This window comes from Malaya genurostris, chromosome 3 (genome assembly GCF_030247185.1).
Source record: "Malaya genurostris strain Urasoe2022 chromosome 3, Malgen_1.1, whole genome shotgun sequence".
In the NCBI taxonomy this organism is placed as follows: Eukaryota; Metazoa; Arthropoda; class Insecta; order Diptera; family Culicidae; genus Malaya; species Malaya genurostris.
Window position 1 is genome coordinate 113518151 of NC_080572.1, and position 22470 is coordinate 113540620.

The 22470-nt window shown below is 37.9% G+C and overlaps 1 protein-coding gene across 1 annotated transcript; it reads left to right on the forward strand.

Moving 5' to 3' along the window:
- The first annotated feature begins 17263 nt into the window (after positions 1 to 17263).
- Positions 17264 to 18186, forward strand: LOC131438218 (general odorant-binding protein 56d-like). The gene is made up of 3 exons (XM_058608087.1): positions 17264 to 17423; positions 17513 to 17678; positions 17752 to 18186. The coding sequence occupies exons 1-3, from the start codon at positions 17413 to 17415 to the stop codon at positions 18097 to 18099; spliced, it is 525 nt and encodes a 174-aa protein (XP_058464070.1). The 5' UTR covers positions 17264 to 17412; the 3' UTR covers positions 18100 to 18186.
- Positions 18187 to 22470: the final 4284 nt, after the last annotated feature.

Sequence of the window (22470 nt, forward strand, 5' to 3'; positions counted from 1 at the left end):
GCCATATGAGAAACTGGACAAGAAGACATCTACACCAAAGGACAACGGCGCTTCTTCCATACCAACCCCGAAATAGCACATCGGTGACAGTCATCAAAAACAATTAAACATCCTTCTTAACAAAACCAGCGGCCGTACCTTATGCAGAACAAGGTATGCCAGCTGCATCTAAAAACCGCCAACAGGATGGGATGGATGGGAGCGTGAAAAGCGAACCACTGCTCCCTCTTCATTTGCTGGATAGCAATGAAAACGCGTCTTCTACAAGGAAGAAAATGACGACTAGATCGAGCCAAATGATTTACTCTTTTTTTCAATATTGTTAAACAGCCACGTTAAGCTTAGTAGTGTAAATCGATTCAGCCATCTCAGAGAAAAGTAAGTGCATATTTTTCTCTCACAAACATACATACTCACATACACACACGCACAGACATTTTGCGTACTCGACGAACTGAGTCGTATGGTATATGACACTCGGCCTTTAGTTCAAAAGTCGGTTTTCATTGTGATTCCATAGTCTTTCTATATGAGAAAGTCAAAAATCGGTTTTAAAAATTTGGCCTTTTTCAAAAGACAGCCTAGATCAATATTGATGAAACAAAGTGACATAGTCTACATGTCCCGAAATATTCATCCTAATTTGAGAGATTGTCGCCAGCTGCGAATACGATTTGGCCCGAAATTCGTCACATAGTGGAATGAGAGGGATCGTGGGGTTTCAAAGCAAGATTTGAGTTCACGACAATGATATCGATGTAGTGCAAAACGGCTTCGTGTCTGGGATAAAGAGGTGACTTCGGTACAAAAAGGCTTGGCGAAAACTCTTCACTGCGTGTTATAACAAAAAGGTTTTTGCTATCGACGATCAATTCTATTGCCTAAACTGTTATTTTGTTCTTTTTCGTGGGAGATAGTTAGTAAAACATCGTGACATTCTTTAGCTAGTAATATTAAATAAATTTCCCTTGATCGATAAGTGAGTGTACAAGAAAAGTTCATCACACAGTGCTGAAAATATAATCCCAATGCAAGCTGCGGAAATTGCATCGTTTCCCATTTTGAGCAAGCATCTCAGGAATGACTTAATATCTTTACGTAAAATTAACACTGTAGCAGTCTTTAATGAAAAATAATAACTACATTACTATATTTTTTGGTCCTTTCTCGAAATTAAAAACGCGAAAACCCCCGTTTTCTGGAAAAGCTTTTATTAAGTGATGAAGCGAGCTAAATACTAAAAATACGATGCATGATTTTAATTTGTAAATAAATCTAATTGTTTGATATCTAATTTCCACATTCTCGTCCATTTAACAAATCATAAGAAATTCTAAGCCTAGAACCCTGTGCAAGAAGGAGGAAAAATGTTTGTAAATAGGAAAATACGATCTAACAATCGTTCGCAGGAGCTTCTTTTTTCTGTGATGACCTACACAAGAATATGCACATTAGTGTATAAAAAGATTAGAAAACTACTGCCCGTGAAATTACTTTTCCGGGTGTCTTTTTTTTCTCTTGATTTATCACTATAGCTGGTTCTAGAGTTAGCTCTCTGCCAAATGAAAGATGCTACTGCCCTTGAAGCGTGGAATTACTCAATCGCCTCAGCAAGGCTTTTACTACCGGGCAGTCTCCTGGCTCATAGACTATTTACGTTCGGGTGGAGGATTGAGATAGCCAAAGCTTCCACTCCCTTGGTATCATCACATCGTGTGGTTATAATTGGAAGAGGACGGTAGTGGATACATAATTTCATCAGAAGAAAGCCTTTCAAGTTTGTTGCTTTGAAAGAAAGTAAATTAGAAATTGGGAAAGTATAATGAACTTTGGCTTCTGTTAACAATGACCAACGCAAAGCAGCTTTTCGCGGGAAATTCTTCTGATATCCGATTTAAAGAAGAGCGAAAATAAAAGTTTTTCATTTGATGAACCTGATGGGACTCAGGTATGCTATCAGAAGTTTCAACGCAGCTCTCCCTTGGCATCTGCAGACTCTTTCTGTTCCAAATGTTCACATAACCAAGAGGCAATGTACGCCTTTTTCAATACTAATAAAAAGGGTCAAGCCCACTCGACGGGTATTTCAACTCAAAGTTGAAGGAACAGGAAACGGGAAAGTCACAACATGAATTATCTTCAGAAATTTGAAATTACACTCATAGGAAATTGAATGCTGTCATCAGAACGGCTGTGAGATTTACATACACATAAAATTAACTTCCTCAATCTCATAGATAGGATAACGCAATATTTGGACGCCACCTTGGTAGAATCGTGTTTCGCTTGAAGAGTTTAACTTTTTTTCTGTTCGCACAGAACCTGAAAAGTTCCATCATCTAGACGCGGGAAAGTGGGAACTAATCAGATCAAACGATCTGATGTTTGCTGGCAGATTGAGTTTAGAGTGCGGAAAAGGTAGTCGATGAAAGTCCAGCCGCTTGTGATTTGCTGCGAATGCAGAATTCGCCAAACTTTTTCGCTGGAGTCTGGTTATTACCAAAATTAATTGGATGGAAAAATTGAGTTTTATAAACTTGCGGGAGTATTGGTTATTAGTATTTGCATGAATGAAGGCGTCTCAAACGGAATTGGGGAAATGAAATATTCAGCTATCGCCTTTCCCCACTTCCGTTCCAAAATAATCAGTATTAGTATTAGTATTAGTATTAGTATTAGTATTAGTATTAGTATTAGTATTAGTATTAGTATTAGTATTAGTATTAGTATTAGTATTAGTATTAGTATTAGTATTAGTATTAGTATTAGTATTAGTATTAGTATTAGTATTAGTATTAGTATTAGTATTAGTATTAGTATTAGTATTAGTATTAGTATTAGTATTAGTATTAGTATTAGTATTAGTATTAGTATTAGTATTAGTATTAGTATTAGTATTAGTATTAGTATTAGTATTAGTATTAGTATTAGTATTAGTATTAGTATTAGTATTAGTATTAGTATTAGTATTAGTATTAGTATTAGTATTAGTATTAGTATTAGTATTAGTATTAGTATTAGTATTAGTATTAGTATTAGTATTAGTATTAGTATTAGTATTAGTATTAGTATTAGTATTAGTATTAGTATTAGTATTAGTATTAGTATTAGTATTAGTATTAGTATTAGTATTAGTATTAGTATTAGTATTAGTATTAGTATTAGTATTAGTATTAGTATTAGTATTAGTATTAGTATTAGTATTAGTATTAGTATTAGTATTAGTATTAGTATTAGTATTAGTATTAGTATTAGTATTAGTATTAGTATTAGTATTAGTATTAGTATTAGTATTAGTATTAGTATTAGTATTAGTATTAGTATTAGTATTAGTATTAGTATTAGTATTAGTATTAGTATTAGTATTAGTATTAGTATTAGTATTAGTATTAGTATTAGTATTATTATTAGTATTAGTATTAGTATTAGTATTAGTATTAGTATTAGTATTAGTATTAGTATTAGTATTTGTATTAGTATAATTATCTTCAAACATTTCCCAAACAAAGTACAAAATTAATAGCCTTTCCGCGTTAAATGTCGGATACCAAATTAATAGCAGCAAAAAATTGATATATTCTACAGAACCAGCTGTTTATTTCAGAACAATTGAATTATATTCCTTCTTTCTGTGAAATTTTCGAACTTTCTGTGATTCTTCATTTTATCTTAAAATAATCGGTACCGTTTGCTTTCATATTAGTTTAGATGTTATCAATATAGTGGAATTATGTGGAAACAGTTTTGTCATTTTGATCGATTTGGTTTCCGCTTAACCAGCCTTCTCTATTGGGCAAAGTTCTGGACAGTTTGGTGGATTGGCTATTTTTGGCACATATATGTTTGATCTCTTGTAACTCAAACCAATCCAGGACGGATTTCTCATAGTGACAAGAGGTTGAATCAAGCCAAAACAGAGCTGGAGAATCGTGACTTCTGATAAATACTAGCACTCGCTTTCGCAGACATTTTTTCTCGTAAACATTTTGCAGGTGAAAGCGAAACTTCTAGATTTCCAACCGGATTTTTCTTTATCCGTAAATGGTGATCCTTCTACATACCCAATAGAAAGCCAGACCTGCAAACTGTTTAAAGTCTTTTAGCACGTACGTGTGGTAGTCTTTCACGGTACAAGAATAAAGTTGCAAAAAAATTGGTAAGGTGTTATCATGATTTGGCACCTTTTTCGCTTTGTACGCCTTCACTTTTTGTACGTAAAATTTTGACTTTCTAGCTTGGCGAGCCACAGATGATTTAAGATTTTCTCAAAGGTGTTTCTAGTCAAAAGATTTTCAAACACAAAACAGGCGTTATCCAGTAGGCAGTTTAACTGACTACTGCTAGTTTCGCCGCCAATCCGGGACGAATGCCGGGAGCAGTTAAAATCTGGACTTGTTTTACGAATTCACCGACTAGTTCCAATAGGTTTTTTTCTATTCAATAATATAATATAATTTAAAGGCACACTGCTTAAGCTCTAAGATGCCAAGGGTATTTTCTAATCTTAATTAACGACTAACTTATAACTAGTATATTATCATAAGGTAATATCGTATCGGGGTCGAAAATCCAGTTTTCAGCAATGGCCGGCGAATTGAATATAGCATGACTGTCTTCCAGATGGCGTTGGTGAATATTGGCCGCATCCTTCGGTCCGCGGAAGACACTCCCAGGCTACGAAGAACCGGCGGATAGCCCGCATGCTGGTCATCGACTGGAGCGGTCTTCCGTGGGCGGTGATGGTGATGTTACTGTTAACAGCGTGTTAGCAAACCGATAGGTGATCAGTTTCCATGCAATCGAAAAATTGTTTACGGTGTTAGAATGGATTGAATTATGAGAGCTCCGTCACCCTCGAGTAGAGCTCGAAGATAGTGCAGCTTATTTGTTTATTTGAAGTAGGGAAAAGTCCGGTGGAATTAGCTTCTGTCAAACTTGCTCTCCAACAGGCATAGAACATTCTCTTATTTTGCATCATACAATCATGCAATCATCCAAATTATATATTTTCAGTGTTACTCGGTGGATTTTACGTTTCCATCATAAATGTTGACATATTTAACCATCACCATCTTCAGAACATTCTGCCATTTAAGCGCTATTTGTTTTGTTTATAGTGAGATGAAAATTTTACCTCAACAAAAAATGGAATTGAATCGTGAACATTTTCGCACAATGATTTATTACAATTTTCGTCGAAGATTATCATGACGAGAGTGCTTCAATCAACTTAGCTCGACTTTTGGCAATGTAGCACCTTCCTATGCGACTGTAAGAACCTGGTATAACGAATTCAATCGTGGTCGTAGTTCCCTTGCCGATGAATTCAAAGAAGGTCGTCCGAAAATAACATGTTTTGCCAGAAAACATCGATACTGTGAAAAGTCTGTTAATGGAAGATCGTCATGTGACGTATCGTGAAATGGAGGCAGCCTTGGGTATTAGTGTGAAAAGTTTATATGTTATTTTGCATGAACATTTAGTCGTGAAAAAATTTGTTCACGTTGGATCCCATATAATTTGACAATCGCTCAAAAATGAGACTCGTGTCAATTGGTGCAAAGAAATGCTGAAAAAATCAATCGCGCTTCAATTTTGGTGTATAATATCTACACAGGTGATGTAACATGGATTTACTCATATGAACCCGAAAGTCGACTGTCTGAGTGTTCCAAGAAGAAACAAATCCAAGAAAAAGTTGTTCGCGCTCGAATCACTTCAAAGAAAATGGTGACTTGTTTTATCGGTATGAACGAACACATCACTACCGTTGCTTCAGAGAATCGTAGAACCATCAATTCTGATTGGTACACTACCATTTGTTTGTCGGAAGTTTTCCGTGAAATAAGGAAAACAAACGCAAGACGCAAAATCATTCTTCATGACTATAATGCAAGCTCTTACACATCGGCTCAAACAACCGAATATTTGAGCACCCAAAACGCCGAATTGGTAGACCTCCCGCCTTATAGTCTTGACTTCGCACCTAACGACTTTTATTTGTTCCCTTCCGTGAAGAATAAACTGCGTGGAGAGCAATTTAACACTCCTGAAGAAAAGAATAGTTTCGAAGATTCCAACAATGAATCGAACAAATTTTCGTTGGATTGCTTCAATGTGTTGGATTTTGTTTTGGTAGTAAGGTGAACAGACAATGCTTTCAAGTAATGTACATTATCGAAATCTTTAGTAACGTGGAACATGTAGCTCCTAGTAGCTCAGAAGCTTTAGAGACAGTAAATTCAATGTGACAATGTGGCATCAAGTTCCTTCACAGGCGATGAACGTTCCAGAACAATTTGTCAAATATGACCAGCTTCTAGATATTTGGAAACATTGGATTACTATCAAAATACGACCAATACAATTAAAACAATTTTTCACATTCGGGAACTTTAATCTCAAGCAGGCGGATTCCAAGGGTATGAGCGGGCGATTGTCATGAAGCGTGATATCATGTTTTCGGTTTCATCACACGTGGTTCAGACTAGTTATTCATGGAGCTTCTCTACTTCCTCCTTTAACCTCACCCGTTTACCATCGTGTTGAATGATCCAGATCTAGATTGTAGCAGTGAGTTCGAAGTGATTTTCCGGGTTGGACTCAAAAATTGGTGACGACCGACCCGGCTGCTTAACGTCCTTCCAGAAGTCGTGATCCGTTGAGATTGATTAGGCCAGTTGTTCAAGGAGCAAAACTATGCTTCCAGCATTTCTGGAAATGTGAGTTGACATAGGATAAGCCACTTCCAGACTAGACTAGTAGTTGGCGTAGTTGGTCGTCTTCCGAAAAACGAAAAGATTTGATGCTTACTAGATGGATCCTCGCATCAAGAGATTCATCGTATGCTTTGCATTACGTCTGCGATGCATCATAAGGGATGCTCTGACTACGTATTTTCGACCGATGCGAATGGAAGTACTGTAAGTGAGGTGAATGAGGCTCATCACCAAATGCAGGTGGCACTTAGAGTTATGAGCCGCCGTTCTAGGAAGCCAGTTTGTCGATGGTTGTCTCTCTAATGCAGTAAACTTCACTCTCTGACACACACAATGTTTGCTGACGGCCCGAACGGGCAGCATTTAGCTCATCACTCGTTTCTCTTCAATCAAGGCTCAGTTTAACCACCGTCAGTTGATCTCTTGAAGTAACAAAATATCTCTTTCAATAGTGTGCGAGCGGCCTTCAAATGAGGTTCATGTAAACATTCGAATTGGTTCAAGATAATAGATGAAAAACAAACCAGATAGCTGAAATATCAATCACAGAATACACATAAATTAATAGTTTCCTCCTTCAGTTTTTATTTTTAATACTTTACTCCATTTATTATTCTATTCGTTCGGACTTGCTTACTACCAAGAGCGAAGGCAATGAAGGAGCTAGACTACTTGACACTCGAAACTGAGCAAGCAAAGCTTCAAATGACTAGGTACGATTATTCAACTGACGAAGAATTCCGGGAGCTTCACTTGAAAATGGCAGCAAAAGTCAAATGAATTAGTAGGGATATGCTGACGGTCAGCGGCCATAAATTTCATTTTCATCTTATATCATTCGATTGAAAATGAAATTTTACTGCACTGAGGTGGACACATCGGCTCATACCTAGGGTCTCACGGAGAAGCGAACTTCGGCCTGACGCAATTCCTCTCAGGCCACGGGTGCTTCAGATGGTACCTCCACAGGTTCGGTCACGCGACATCCCCTGTATGTCCTGGCTGCTCAGATGAGATCGAGACGGCAGAACATGTTTTGTTCGCATGTTCCCGTTTCGCGGCTCAAAGGAGTGAGCTACTGGAGGCATGCGGCATTGACACCACACCGGAGAACCTGATCCAGAGAATGTGCCACTGCGTAGAGAACTGGACCGCAGTGTCGACTGCGGCATCCCAAATTGCGGGCATATTGCAGCGGAAATGGAGTGCGGAACAACAACAGGCAGCCGCGACCGCTAGCCGCGTGCAACCGTAGTAGGCTCAAGAGGGATCAGCGAATAAACGTCGGTTTCGGAAGGGCCTCCTTCGTCGGGAAACTCTCCATCGGTGTAGGCTAGATCCTTCGGCGGGGGCTAGTCGAGTAGCTCGCCACAACACCGATTCGAGTCGTCGAGGCGCGGAAGCCATGCTCCAACCGGAATCGCGAGACCGACTTCGGCACTCCATCGGGTGTCCCGTGTGGTGTAAGAGACTCGGTGTCGGGAGATTCTCCTTCGCCGGGGAACTCTCCGTCGGAGTAGTCTAGATCCTTTGTCGGGGACTAGATGAGTAGATCGTCGCGTGGTACCGCTAGGATCGTCTGAGCGCCAGTGAACCGGAAGTCACGCTCCAACCGGAATCATTGGATCGACTTAGGCATCCGCCCGGTCGGGTCGTAGACGCGCTCCGTAAGCGTCGGTTCGGGAGGACCCTCCGTCGGTGTAGACTAGATCTTTTGGCGGAGACTAGTCGAGTAGTTCCGCGACGTAGCGTCAGTTTTGGGTCGTCGAGGCGTCAGTGAACCGGTAGTTACCCTCCAGCCGGCATCACTGGACCGACCTCGTCATTCAACTGGTCGATCCCTCGAGAGCAGGATGCTGTGAGCACCAATAGCCTTCCACCCCGAAGTAATACCTAGCGGTGATGCCGGGGAGGTAGGGTTGAAGATCCAAGGTGTTTTAGTGGGTAGTTCCAATCAACAGTTGGGTAGTCCTGTGGAGAGTCCCACACTCCGTGCGTAAATGCATTTCACCTTGTAAAAAAAAGCCACCTTTTCCACGGATTCGTCAGACGTCGTACTCTTGATATTTTGTCTTCAGATTCCTCCTGCCGAGTATTTATGTTCTCTAGTGTCATAGAAATCAACCAGCTCCAGCTGTTCAAAACTTCCAAATTATCCAAAACAATTTGTGGTAAAAAGGCCTATCATTTCTTTATATACAAGGTGACCAACTGTCTACAGTGATCGTTGGGTGGTCTTCTTCTGATAGTGATTTACATAATGAGGGCCTTTTGTTTGGTTATTTGCAAACCGTTTGAAATATGTAGTTTGGAACGACTCTCTGCATCGATCAATAGCAGATTGTTGTCCGACAAACGCCGTATAATTACTCGATCCATTCACCTGCACCCGGGCCCTCACCAATTGTTCCATTTCCATTTAAGCTTAAAGTGATACAACCAACCCCAGATACCAGAAGCATTGCTTTTGTGAAATTTTACCATCCTGCATGCATGGGTACGGATCTATTGACACTAAGAATCTTTCCAGGTCCGGACTCGAACTTACAACAGCTGATATGTAAGATCAGCGTCCAATGCATTCAACCGCCAACCCATCTTTCTAAAAGTAGCGTTCGCTCATCGCAACGGTCACTTTCGAGTGAGCAATACTGTTACCGCCTGTTCTATACTATTCTTGCTAATATCGACCGTGAGTTGGAAAAAGTCACCTTTGAATCAAAAAGGTACCAATCATTGCGCTATAAACTGTAAAAAAAACGCCTAAGAATTTTCGTTTATGACTACGATCGCTGTCCTTCGGCACTCAAGCGTATTACCGGTAGCTTACCAGTGGTGAATCGGACTATCAGCGAGCGAAACTAAGAACCAGGTTGTACATTTAACAGCTACAACCCCCTCGCTAGAAGCTGTCGCGAGCTTCTATCGTGTGGGATTTGCAGAGGAAAACTTCTGCTTTGCGGGGGGCAGTGATTCGCTCTGTAAAAGGGCGATGCAAAAGTTTTCGCTTCGAATATGCCAGCAAACTTTTTCAGTTTGCAAAGTGCCCAGTTCCACTCGGTAGATCAAACGATTTCAAGTTTGCAGGCAAATTGAATTCCCAGATGTACGTTGGCAAGTGTAAGTGAAACATTCTTGGTCGTAGCTTAGCGGACTAGGCAAACTGTTAATGGTGTGGCGGATGTAAATTTAATTCTGTTGAACTTTGTACTGAAGGAATTAAAATCATGGATCAGTATGATACTAACATTTGGCAAATGCAGTAACCGTAAAATCATTAAGTGTGTCCATTAGACAGCACATTAAGTTGATGCGGTGTGAAGTGAAGAAAAAATTAAAGAGAATGAGTTGTTCCATCAGAAAAATTGTCCGATATTATTATGCAATATATACCGTTGTTTTGCATTACTGTAAATTTTAAAGTATATTTTTCTAATGCCATGTATTCGAGATATACATATAATGAACGTTTTGTTCAAATTTATAGTAAATTTATTTTTAACAAGTGACATAAAATAGAATAAAATTCATTTTTGAGACACCGTAATATTTTTTTTCCACGTAATCCAAAGCACTCAACACTCACTGTGAAATAAAATTTAAAAAGCACAGAAATTAGACATACCCAAAATGAATAGTAAATTCAGAAAAGAAAATCAGTAAAAAACGATCGCGTTTTGCTATGAATACGATTGACATCAAACTGAATTGACTTAGCTTCATCCAGCTAACTGATGTCAGCCTGTCACATGAAAGCGCGCTAATAAAGTCAATTTATGGATCAACATAATTGCTGGTATATAAGATAATTAAGCTGTTCGTTTTACCCCCGTGTCCGGACTAGTCCCGGTCTCCCCAACTTTTTGCCTTTCTCATATAGAAAGGTTATGCAATCACTTGAAAAACCGACTAGTGAAAATTGAAAATATACCATTCGACTCAGTTCATCGAGTTTGACCGATTTCCACAAACTTAGATTCAAATGAAAGGTCTCGTGGTCCCGTACGGAATTCCTGAATTTCATTCGGATCCGACCTCCGGTTCCGGAGTTATAGGGTAAAGTGTGTTCAATATTGTACACCGTCACTTAAACCGGCGAAACAAAAAACGTAAACAAATTTCTAAACTGGTCTCAAAACTACACAAATCGATAGTCATTATCAGTAGGCAACTACATAAACCGATTCCGGCTAACCTGGTTCCCGGTATCCGGTTCCAGAAGTACCGAAAATAGTGGTTATATATACCAAAATGGATCTCACTCACTTTTCTCAGCGATGATTTGACCGATTTCCACAAACTTAGATTTAAATGATTTCGGATGCATTTCGGAACATTTAAATCGTAATTTAGAGTGCGTACTAGTAGAGTTTGTATGTCATGTTAGTTGGTGGCCGTACGAACCGACTTTGATTATACCGGTTCTCGGGTTCCGGTGCCGGAAGTGCATATAATAGTGAACCCACTTCGTTTTCTTAAGGATGACCTACGCAATCAAAGCACTGTTTTATTCTGTATGTTATGCACAAAAAATCTCTTGGCTTCTTTCAAAAATCGAAGAGGAAAATTTTGAATATTATATACATGAGAAAGGCATCATTACACCACTAGGTGGATTAAAGCAGGTTTTTAATTCTTGGGTGAGCATTTAACTGTTTTCAGCTACTATCAGGACGGTACGACCACTTTGTTGTAGTTTATTAAAAAAGATGGCGTTAAAGGCCGTTAACGCAAAATAAATATTTTGTAAAGCAACATTTGACCAAAAAGCCATCTTTTATAATAAACTGTTTTCAGCGTATACCCCAGTGCCCAATCGGTTTTCTACTACTTCTTCCTATAGACCATATTTTTGTACAATTAACAATCTCCGAGTAACGGCAATTTGAATAAGAGCATGCAAAATAAATAATTTACCCTTTAGTCGAATTGGTCTGTCATGCTGAATACAAGTGCAAAGTTTGTGCCGAATCGGATCCAGTCTATCCTGATGTTGTTACCTGTTTCGATTGTGATTTCTGTAATTGCTCAATCACGGCTCATAATATAGGGGAAAATGGGGAATTTCGAGCCGCAATTCGATTCTGACTCACCCGAAATGCGTAATTTTTCAAAATTGTCGATATACAGGTTGAACAAAAAGCAAAATGTCACGTTTAATAATTTACCGAATTGAAAATCTCAAACATGTTTCAAAGTTATAAGGATTATAGAAATATATTGAATCTAGCCATATTGAAAAATCCTGGGAAATTTCGAACTATTTTGCAGATTAAGAAAATTTTAACAAATACTCAAGTATTTATTATTTATTTATTTTACGTTCATTTATGGCATCGTAATGAAAAAAAAACATAGCATTGTCATGAAAAATATGAATGATTATGATCGGTAGAGTTGTGCTGAATCTGAGTTGTCAATCTGTTACAATTATACTACTTGTTAGTATCTGAATAAATAGGAGTATTGTACCAGCAGTCACTTCATTGGTAGAGCCGCTGTATTATATTATCAATTATTCGATTATTATTAATGAGCGGACTGTGATAAAACCGGATACAATATGTTTGCTTCGGCTCTAAAGCTTGCTTCAGATAGAATTGGAACGAAGACAATTGCCTGTATTTCAGTTGTTTATTATTGAATTCAAGATTTTTTTTTATAATAATGTAGCGTTGCTTCATACTTTTAAGAAAAAATACGAATAAAATTATTCGTCACGGTTTCGAAGGAATTCTCGAATTTTTCCTGTAACACGGCTCATTAGGCGGCGAACACCTTCTTTGTCCATCGTTGTAGCTATCTTATTCCACAGGTCGTCATCTGATTGATGTCTTCGATAACCTTTCCCTTTACCTTGAGTCGCCTCTTCATGATTACTCAGTATTTCTCAATAGGGCGGAACTGGGGGCTGTTGGGTGGATTAAGGTTTTTTGGAACAAACTGGACCCCTTTCTCTGCATACCAGTCTTGAACGACTTTGCTGTAATGACAGCTTACATTACGGGATGGTCGTGGGATCGAATGAACGGCAAAATTTATTTATTTTATTTATTTATTTTTTTTCAAGGAGCAGGGAAAAGCCCGATGGAGATGAAATATAGCAATCTCTCTCTCCAGCAGGCATAAAACCTCCTCATCTTTTGTATCAACAGATTACAATGATCCAACTGCCTTGAAAAGGGAAAAACCATCAACAGTGACTATTATATAGCGTTATTAGAGCGTTTGAAGGACGAAATTTAAAAAAAAAACGGCCTCATTTGAAGAAGAAAAAAGTTTTGTTTCATCAAGACAATGCACCGTGTCACAACTCGATGAAAACCATGCTGAAATTGAACGAATTGGGCTTCGAATTGCTCCCTCATCCACCGTATTCTCCAGATTTGGCCCCCAGTGACTTTTTCCTGTTCTCAGATCTCAAGAGAATGCTCGCTGGTAAAAAAATTAGAAGCAATGAAGAGGTAATCGCTGAAACTGAGGCCTATTTTGAGGCAAAGGACAAATCGTACTACAAAAATGGTATCGAAAAGTTGGAAGATCGCTATAATCGCTGTATCGCCTCTGATGGCAATTATGTTGAATAATAAAAACGAATTTTGGCAAAAAAATGTGTGTTTCTATTAAACGATACGAACTTTTCAGCCGAACTGTTATAACTAGTTGATGACACAATATTACAGCATTACAGAGCAGCTTCCTTGAAAGACGAGATAGAAGAGAAAAGTGGATATAACGATGGAAGAAGAATGTTAGTTGAGGGAGCAATGAGTGAGCGTGGAGAACGACGGGGTTAGAACCGGGATGTAGATCTAGTTAGTGATCAAAAAGATGGTGGAAGACGGAGAAAATGAGAGGGAGGACGAACAGGTTAGTTTCGGCGAATCTGATTAGTTTCCAGTGAAGATGGTGAGCATTTATTTACTGGATAGTTAAGGAATCGTTGAATAAGCGTTTTATCACATTACGCGAGAGATGAAAATCAAAGACCTGCGAGCAACTGTTAAATAAACTACACATACTGAGAAACGGTTCATTATATCCGTAGTTAGTTCTAGCACGAGGGATTCGTAAAAATGGATGTGAACGAAGATAGCGACGATGGATGTCAAAGTTAACCAATCGTAGGAGGTCTGGGCAATCAATATTTGATTGTATTAAATCAGCGATGAAAACAGCCTTGTAGACGTTTCTACGAATACACAGCGGATCCAGTTCGATCAGTCGGCAACGATCATTATAACTTGGAAGGTTTAATGGGTCCCTCCATGGTAGATTTCGGAGAGCAAACCTAATGAATTTGCGTTGAACAGCGTCAATACGATCAATATCAGTTTGATAATGAGGTGACCAAACGACAGCAGCATATTCAAGCGATGATCGAACTAGTGCACAATAAAGAGTTTTCAAGCAGTGTATGTTAGCGAAATTTTTGGAAATTCGAAATATGAAGCCTAAGAGTTTCGATGCCTTCGAAATCACGTAGTCAATGTGATTCTAAAATTTAAGTTTATCATCAAGAATAACTCCTAAATCTTTCACGAACGATTCACGCTTAAGAACATTTTGCGAAAGATTGTAGTCATATCTTATTACTGAGTGCCTGCGGGAAAATGATATGACGGAGCATTTAGAGACGTTTAATACCATCTTGTTGGAGTGACACCATTCAACGAATGTATTCAATTGAGCTTGCAAAAAGTGTGCATCTTCTTGTTCTTTGATCAGATGGTAGAGTTTGAAGTCATCCGCAAATGATAGTTTGAAACATTTCAGTAAGAAGTGCAGATCATTAAGGTAGAGTAAAAATATATACGGTCCTAAGTGACTTCCTTGAGGTACTCCAGAACTCACAGCAAACGGTGATATTGTACAGTTTCCTATTTTTACCGACATCTCACGACCAGTAAGATATGAATGCATTCAATTCAGTAAAGAACCACCAAAGCCAAGTCTGTCAAGTTTAGCCATTGTTATTTGATGGTTTATTTTATCAAATGCCGCTGAAAAATCAGTGTAGATAGCGTCTACCTGTAGACGAGATTGCATGAATTGAATGATAAAAGATGTGTAAGTTACTAGGTTAGTAGATGTTGACCGTTTAGGCATAAATCCGTGTTGATTTTCAGAGATAGAGTCATTGCACTTATGAGTCATGAAGTCGAGAACAATGATTTCAAATAACTTGGAAACACAACATAGGGAGGCTATTCCACGGTAATTTGTAATACCTGATTTGTTGCCCTTCTTAAAAACCGGGAAAATGTAAGATTTTTTCCAGAGGTCAGAAAATGTTCCCAACTGGAGGGACATGTTGAACAGCATTGTCAGTGGTGAGACGAGGCTATCCAAGCACTTTTTTAATACTATTGAAGGAATACCATCAGATCCTGCATTTGTAGAGCTTTTAAATTTAAAACATGCCTTACTTATCATAGTCGGTGTAATAGTAGGGTGTGGTCCAACAGGGGAACGAAGAGGAACGTTGTTTATCGCTTCAGATACTTCGGAGCTGCTGAGGATTTCATAGGAGAAAACGCTACTGAAGTGCCTTTGAAATAGATTGCAGGTATCAGGCAAAGTAGATGATTTAACCTATCCGACAGACATATGAGTAGGCAGTCCTGTTTCTTTACGTTGTTCATTAACATGACAGCAAAAGCTCTTTGGGTTTTTCTTTAAATTACTTTGAACTCGAAGAAGGTGGGTGTTGTATAATGATCTGTTCAGTCGTTTATATCGATTATTAAGATACACATAATGAGACCTCAGATACAGAGTTGGCCGCTTCGTGAGTTTTTTCAAGACAGATCTCTTAGCACTCTTTAATTGCTTCAGGGTTGGATTAGACCAAGGAGGGTAAACTGGTTTATTGCATTTTCTTTTAGGTACGAACTGATCAATAGAATATGAAATTAAATTTGTCAATGATGCAGCCGCATAGTTCCCATCATTATTTGATAAAATAGTGTCCCTGTTTAATGAAAATAGGAACTGATTCATTGCGTTGAAGTTAGCTTTCTTGTAAACGTAATAAGTCGTATCTGTTAGATTTACGAAAGAAACAGGTTTATGGAGACACTCTTTTTGGTATAGTTCCGATGTCATTGTCTTATTTGTAACGAAAACTTTCGTTTTTTTGCCACAGCTGCAAATGCCCTGCCAAATCGTAAATTTTCTTGCAAATTTGTCGAAAAATTTAAATTTGGTACATCCCCCCGAGCCGTTGCCAAGTAAAATTTTTGACCTGGGATTCGCCCGAAGTCAGCCTTGACATAGTTTTCATCGTCCATCAGAAGACACCCGTCGAACTTGGTCAGCACCTGGTCATATAGTTTCCGAGTACGAATTTTAACCACACTATTCTGTTTTATGGTACGATTTGGCTGTTTGCTAGCTTGATACGACTTGATTTCGTTCCGGAGTCGAGTTCTCCGCACGGTACTATGGGCAGCACCGAATTTTCTGGCCAAATCTTAATCGTCTTCAAAATCATACCACGCAGTTTCCGGTCGACAGTTCCACTCCGACGATTGGCTTGAGGCTTCCGAATCGTGGTCAATGTTTCCTTATAATTTCAGCTGTTTAGCTAGCCATGATGAAGACCACAATGAATTTTCCAAATAACTGTGCACATGTTTTTCCCTTCTTTCGGCTTCCATGTTGATTGTTTACAAAGTACAGTCGAATTGCGGAATGTCAAAAATCATACGTGTAGCTGACAAAATTCACGACACGAGGGCGCCAAGAACTGCTAAATCCGTTCACCAGGAGCGCCACAATAGGAGCAAAAGTTTGTTCCAATTCTAAATGAAACAAGCTTTAGGAAGCAAGACCACAGAAAAAATAGTTTGAAAATCGTTCAATACTGCTGTTGTAACGACGCCAAAACTCGAAGCAAATGCAACTATTTTTATCTTATTCTTAGGCAATCTATCGAACAGAAACAGCAGATCTCACTCTAACTAATGGTTTTCGTACATGAGAAGACTACTGAAACTGAGAGAAATGGGAGTACCGGTACCCTATATTTGATAACAATCGTTAATAAATGTAAGATCGTCGTAAGCTGTAAAGTTCAATATGAAGGTTTGTCAGCCCAATATTTATACAATGCAGAACATTGTTTTATTTTCACCCATTTATTACAAGTAAGTTGTAAGTGGTAAATAAGGAAAAGCTTGACATTCAATGAAAACTTGCAGAATTTTCATTCACAGTATCTGCAATTACTTTTTTGTATGCTTTACATTTTTTTAATTCCTACATTTATCCTTTCTTCTTTGCGAGAAAGTATTGCCTTTACTACTTGTAGGCATTTTCGGAATCAGACGTTGAAGAAAAAAATGCTCACTAATGCTTACTGAGAAACAAATCAAATTCAAAAACAAGTATGTGAAATGATACAGCATATTTCGCTTTTGCTAAGACGAACATAAAGCGATATATCAAACTAAAGCAGTGAAACCGAAAAAAAACGGATTGAAAAAGTGAACACCGTTGACTTCAGTGCTCCATACTGACAAGTTTGATTGATCTGTTCAGTAGAACTGAATTTCGCGAACCCACGATTGGTCAATCAATCATCGATTTGGGAAACATGATCGTTGTCATATTAAGATGGACCAAGTTCTTATGAATTTGTAAGGTGAGACACGATCTGATTAAGACTTGCTGAGCGAACACAAATGGAATGAACGAATGGTAAGTGTAAAGATGAACATTTATTTCTAATAAAAAATGCTTGTCGGGATCAAAGTACATTTCTGTTGCTTGTACTATTAACCGGAAAGCTGTCAAGAGAACAGGTTTTTTGCTAAGTCATCAGGTGAATCAGAACAATATAAAACGCCGGTCAGAATTCTTTGGATTATATCAGTCATCCAAAAGCCATCATTCAGAGCAGTTATGAAATCGTTCGCCTGTCTCGTTATTGTAGTTGCAGTAGTTGGTGTTAAGGTGAGTGTCATTATCAAATCCAAAACTAGACAACTTAAATTATTCCAAACCATCCATTGCACTTTTATCTCAGGCACTGACGGAAGAACAACTGAAGAAGGCTGATTCCTATGCCACTGATTGCTTGCAAAAATTTTCTAGTTTGTCGAGAGAAGCCGTGGACAAGCTGCGTTCTGGAGCGTTCTCCGACGTCAATCAGGACACAAAATGCTTTACTAAATGTTTTCTAGAACGCTCTGGATTTTTGGATTCCGAAGGTAATCTGCTGACTGATTATGCCATCGAGCGGCTTTCACTGGATCGTGAAAAGAGCAAGGTTGAAACTCTGGTGCAAAAGTGCAGTGTGAAAAAAGATGATCCCTGTGAAACCGCTTTCCGTGCCTTCGAGTGTTTCCACAACGGAAAAGCTTCATTATACTGAACACGGCTATCGATTATATTGTGATTATTTTCTTCAAAACATGATTGTGAGCACAGATTGAATAGTATACTGTTTGTGGAAGTTGGACTTCAAATTTTGATAATTCATAGCTGAAAGAAAAAAATCAAACAATCCTTCAATCACCCAATTTCGCTTCTGAATAACTCTGCAACGTACAAGAAGGGAAAAAAGAATAAAATCACAGCTTTTTTCAATATTTTCAAAAAAATCGATGCGTTTTATTTTTTGACATGAATACGTCTTATTTTACTATGGGACACCCTTTCAAAAATCGCCCTGTGGAAGAATGGGAAGATCGTAAATATCTCGAGTTGTATTAAACGCAACAACATAATTCTTTTTCCATGCCACCAGAAATATGATCAGCAATTTTTAATTAAATTTTCAACAGTGTGAGATAGCTATGAATTTACGTTCGGAATTCGTATCCAGAGGTGGAATCATGTAAGGTGATTATCACCAAGTGATTATCACTTTTAGAAATTTGGAATCATGTAAGGAGATAATCACCAAGTTCTGTCACCACTGCTGAAAGGCTAACATCACTATCAACTGTTGGCATTACGTAAGGTGATAGTCACCACGATTTAATCACCTTCATGTCAAAATGGAGGTGATAGCAATTTAGTTATCACTTTCAGTAGTGATTTGATTTTTTGAGAAGTGGCTTTATAAATTATTGTCCGTTAGGTGAATTTCAAGCCACTGATATATACAACCTACCAATATTGGTCGGAGAGGATAATTTTTTAATAAAATTCGTACTGATATTGTGTCAGAATTGAATACCAAAATGAAAAGTAACTTAGTTTATATAGTTTAAAGAATTCATAGAATGAATGAATCAATTCATTTATGCTATAATTATTATTTGAAGGAATATCATTGGGGTATTCGTAAAGTCAAAGATTAATTGCTTTCTGGAAAAGTGATAAGTTTATGAATGTAGACATCTCCTGTTGCACATAACGTAACATTAAAAAAATCTATGCTAACATTTTCAGTAGAATTAGATGGCCGTGACTTAGTAAGCGACATATCAGTCTCGTTCAACTGAACGAGTAAAAAAGATTAAACTGCGTTCTTAATTTTCTTCTTGTGAGTTGAACTAAATAAGGCAATATTTTTGGACAATTAGTTGCTGCTAATCATAGTGGATATTCGTAGTACCGGTGGGTAAAATTTCCAAAATGGAGGTAGCATTTGAAAGCTCTGTGAAATGCCATAATCGTAAAGTGAATGAAAACTATACAAGAAATTATTTTACGGATCTTTCTCATTCGAGAGGAATGCCATCCGTTGTGAAACATCAAGAAGATCTAACAATTCGTGTCATTTCAAAGCAAGCAAATTTATCCCAAAGAATTGACTGTGACATTGATTTCCATTGAAAAATAAAAATCGGCGCTAAATTAAACCAACAAGTGAATTTTTTTATTTGTTTGTGCGCAGGTAATTTTTTTCAACGTTACTCTTCGATCCATACAAATCATCATTGATAAACATGACTCGAATTAATGAAAAAAATTGAAAACTAAAGGAATAAAACTTTAGATTTTAAAATATTATATGGGTATACGCCACTTTCATCATCAACTCCTAATATCAACGGTATACGCCACATTCATATTTTACTCCTGAAAAATTGACGTTTCTTGACAGGGGATAAATGGAGTGAAGTTGGCACAATCACCGGTGATGGTGATAGTAAAAGTGATCACCTTCGGTGATTCCAAACATTCTGGTGATCACCTCGTTATCACCAGGAGGTGATAGTCACTTATCACCTTACATGATTCCACCCCAGAACTCTGGTTCTGGAACCAAATTCAAGATATGAATTCTTGATCTGAATTCTGGAACTGAAATTCAAGAATTCAAAATCGGCATGTTGAGATTGAATTCGAAACTGGAGTTCTGAAACTTGATTTTGGAAGTTAACTAAGGTTTAAAAATTTTGCAATACACTTAGAAATGAACATTTGCACAAAATTATGTCTGTTGATTCAAATGAATAAATAAATAATTAACTGAACCAGGGTTCTGGAAAAGGATTCAGCTTCAGAATTTTTGAACTGAATTTATGAACTGAGGTATTGATTTGGTTTCCGATTGAAATTTTGCAACTGAATTCGGAACCAGTCCCATATACCATTCGGCTCAGATCGACGAGCTGAGCAAATGTGTGTGTGTACATGTGTGGTAGCACTTTTCTCGGAGGTGGCTGAACCGATTTTCATAAGCATAACTAGTATAGTAGCTAAGCTTAGCTTAGTATAACAATGCAAATTTAAAAATATTTTTGCGTTTCTCATATAGACAGGTTATGCAATCACTTGAAAAACCGACTAGTGTCATATACCATTTGACTCAGTTCATCGGTTTAAGTGACGGTGTATAATATGGAACACACTTTACCGTATAACTCTGGAACCGAAAGTTGGATCCGAATGAAATTCAGGAATCCCGTATGGACCCCGATACCTTTCATTTGAATCAAAGTTTGTCAAAATCGGTTCAGCAATCTCCGAGAAAACGTAATAAGATAATTTGACACACACACACACATACAGCTCATGTTTTCATTAATATTACTAAGGGATTCTTAAAAAACGTTTCGTTGAATATTCAATAAGAACAAAATATTTGTTTGGGCATACACTCGCATAACCGTTTCAATATTTAACAGTGTCGACCCAAGTTAATAGGAATTCCTCGTTTTTTGCATTTTCACTCTATATGACGGCCTAAAGTTTTATACAAATCTCACCCTGTTGTTTCGGTACCGGAAGTGAGATCAGAACAAAAGCTAAAAGTAGTATATTTTTATTAAAAGTCAACATTAGTTATAGAAATTCAATATTATTTATTGAAATTCAATTGTAGGCTATGGAACTGTAAAGTTTTAAGTTCGAATCTGAGTTGAAAAAACGAGTGCACGTTTTTCTTCATTTTTTGCACATTTTGTTCCGTTACTCCCGAACCGGTTGTTCGATTCGGGTAAAATTCAATTGCAAACCTATGAGTCCAAGAGACCTTCCACTTGAATCGAAATTTGTGAAAATCGGTTCAGCCATTTGTAACATACACACATACATACACACATAAACATTTTGCATACTCGACTAATGTCGTTTTCGCTTGAAAAAACTGAAACTGACCCAAGGTAGTTTCATCAAACAAACGCTTTTCCCGAAACTGTGTTAATTTCGCACTTAGCAACGGGGGTTTGAGTAAAACTGATTTAAAAACCAGGTTCGAAACTGACTCGATTTTCAGTTCAACAACGTTGAAACTAGGTTCGAAACTGACTTCAAACAAATGGTTTGACAGCAGTTAGAGTGGAAACTGGGTTAGGTTTGGCATCAAGTGAAAACGACATAACTAAGTCGAATGTTATATGACACTAGGCCATTGCATAGCCTCTCTTTATGAGAAAGACAAAACAATTATAATATTGTTTGTTGCACAATCGATCACGATCAATTATGGATATTCGGAAGTGTGAGAGAAGCATGTTAGTTGTATTCGTATTCACGTTTACCAATTATGTCTCTGGCATTACTCACCTGTCTACTCTCTTTCGCCCCGCCTTTTTGCTTTCTCATATAAAAAGGCTATGTAATAGTGTCCCTGTTTAATGAAAATAGGAACTGATTCATTGCGTTGAAGTTAGCTTTCTTGTAAACGTAATAAGTCGTATCTGTTAGATTTACGAAAGAAACAGGTTTATGGAGACACTCTTTTTGGTATAGTTCCGATGTCATTGTCTTATTTGTAACGAAAACTTTCGTTTTTTTGCCACAGCTGCAAATGCCCTGCCAAATCGTAAATTTTCTTGCAAATTTGTCGAAAAATTTAAATTTGGTACATCCCCCCGAGCCGTTGCCAAGTAAAATTTTTGACCTGGGATTCGCCCGAAGTCAGCCTTGACATAGTTTTCATCGTCCATCAGAAGACACCCGTCGAACTTGGTCAGCACCTGGTCATATAGTTTCCGAGTACGAATTTTAACCACACTATTCTGTTTTATGGTACGATTTGGCTGTTTGCTAGCTTGATACGACTTGATTTCGTTCCGGAGTCGAGTTCTCCGCACGGTACTATGGGCAGCACCGAATTTTCTGGCCAAATCTTAATCGTCTTCAAAATCATACCACGCAGTTTCCGGTCGACAGTTCCACTCCGACGATTGGCTTGAGGCTTCCGAATCGTGGTCAATGTTTCCTTATAATTTCAGCTGTTTAGCTAGCCATGATGAAGACCACAATGAATTTTCCAAATAACTGTGCACATGTTTTTCCCTTCTTTCGGCTTCCATGTTGATTGTTTACAAAGTACAGTCGAATT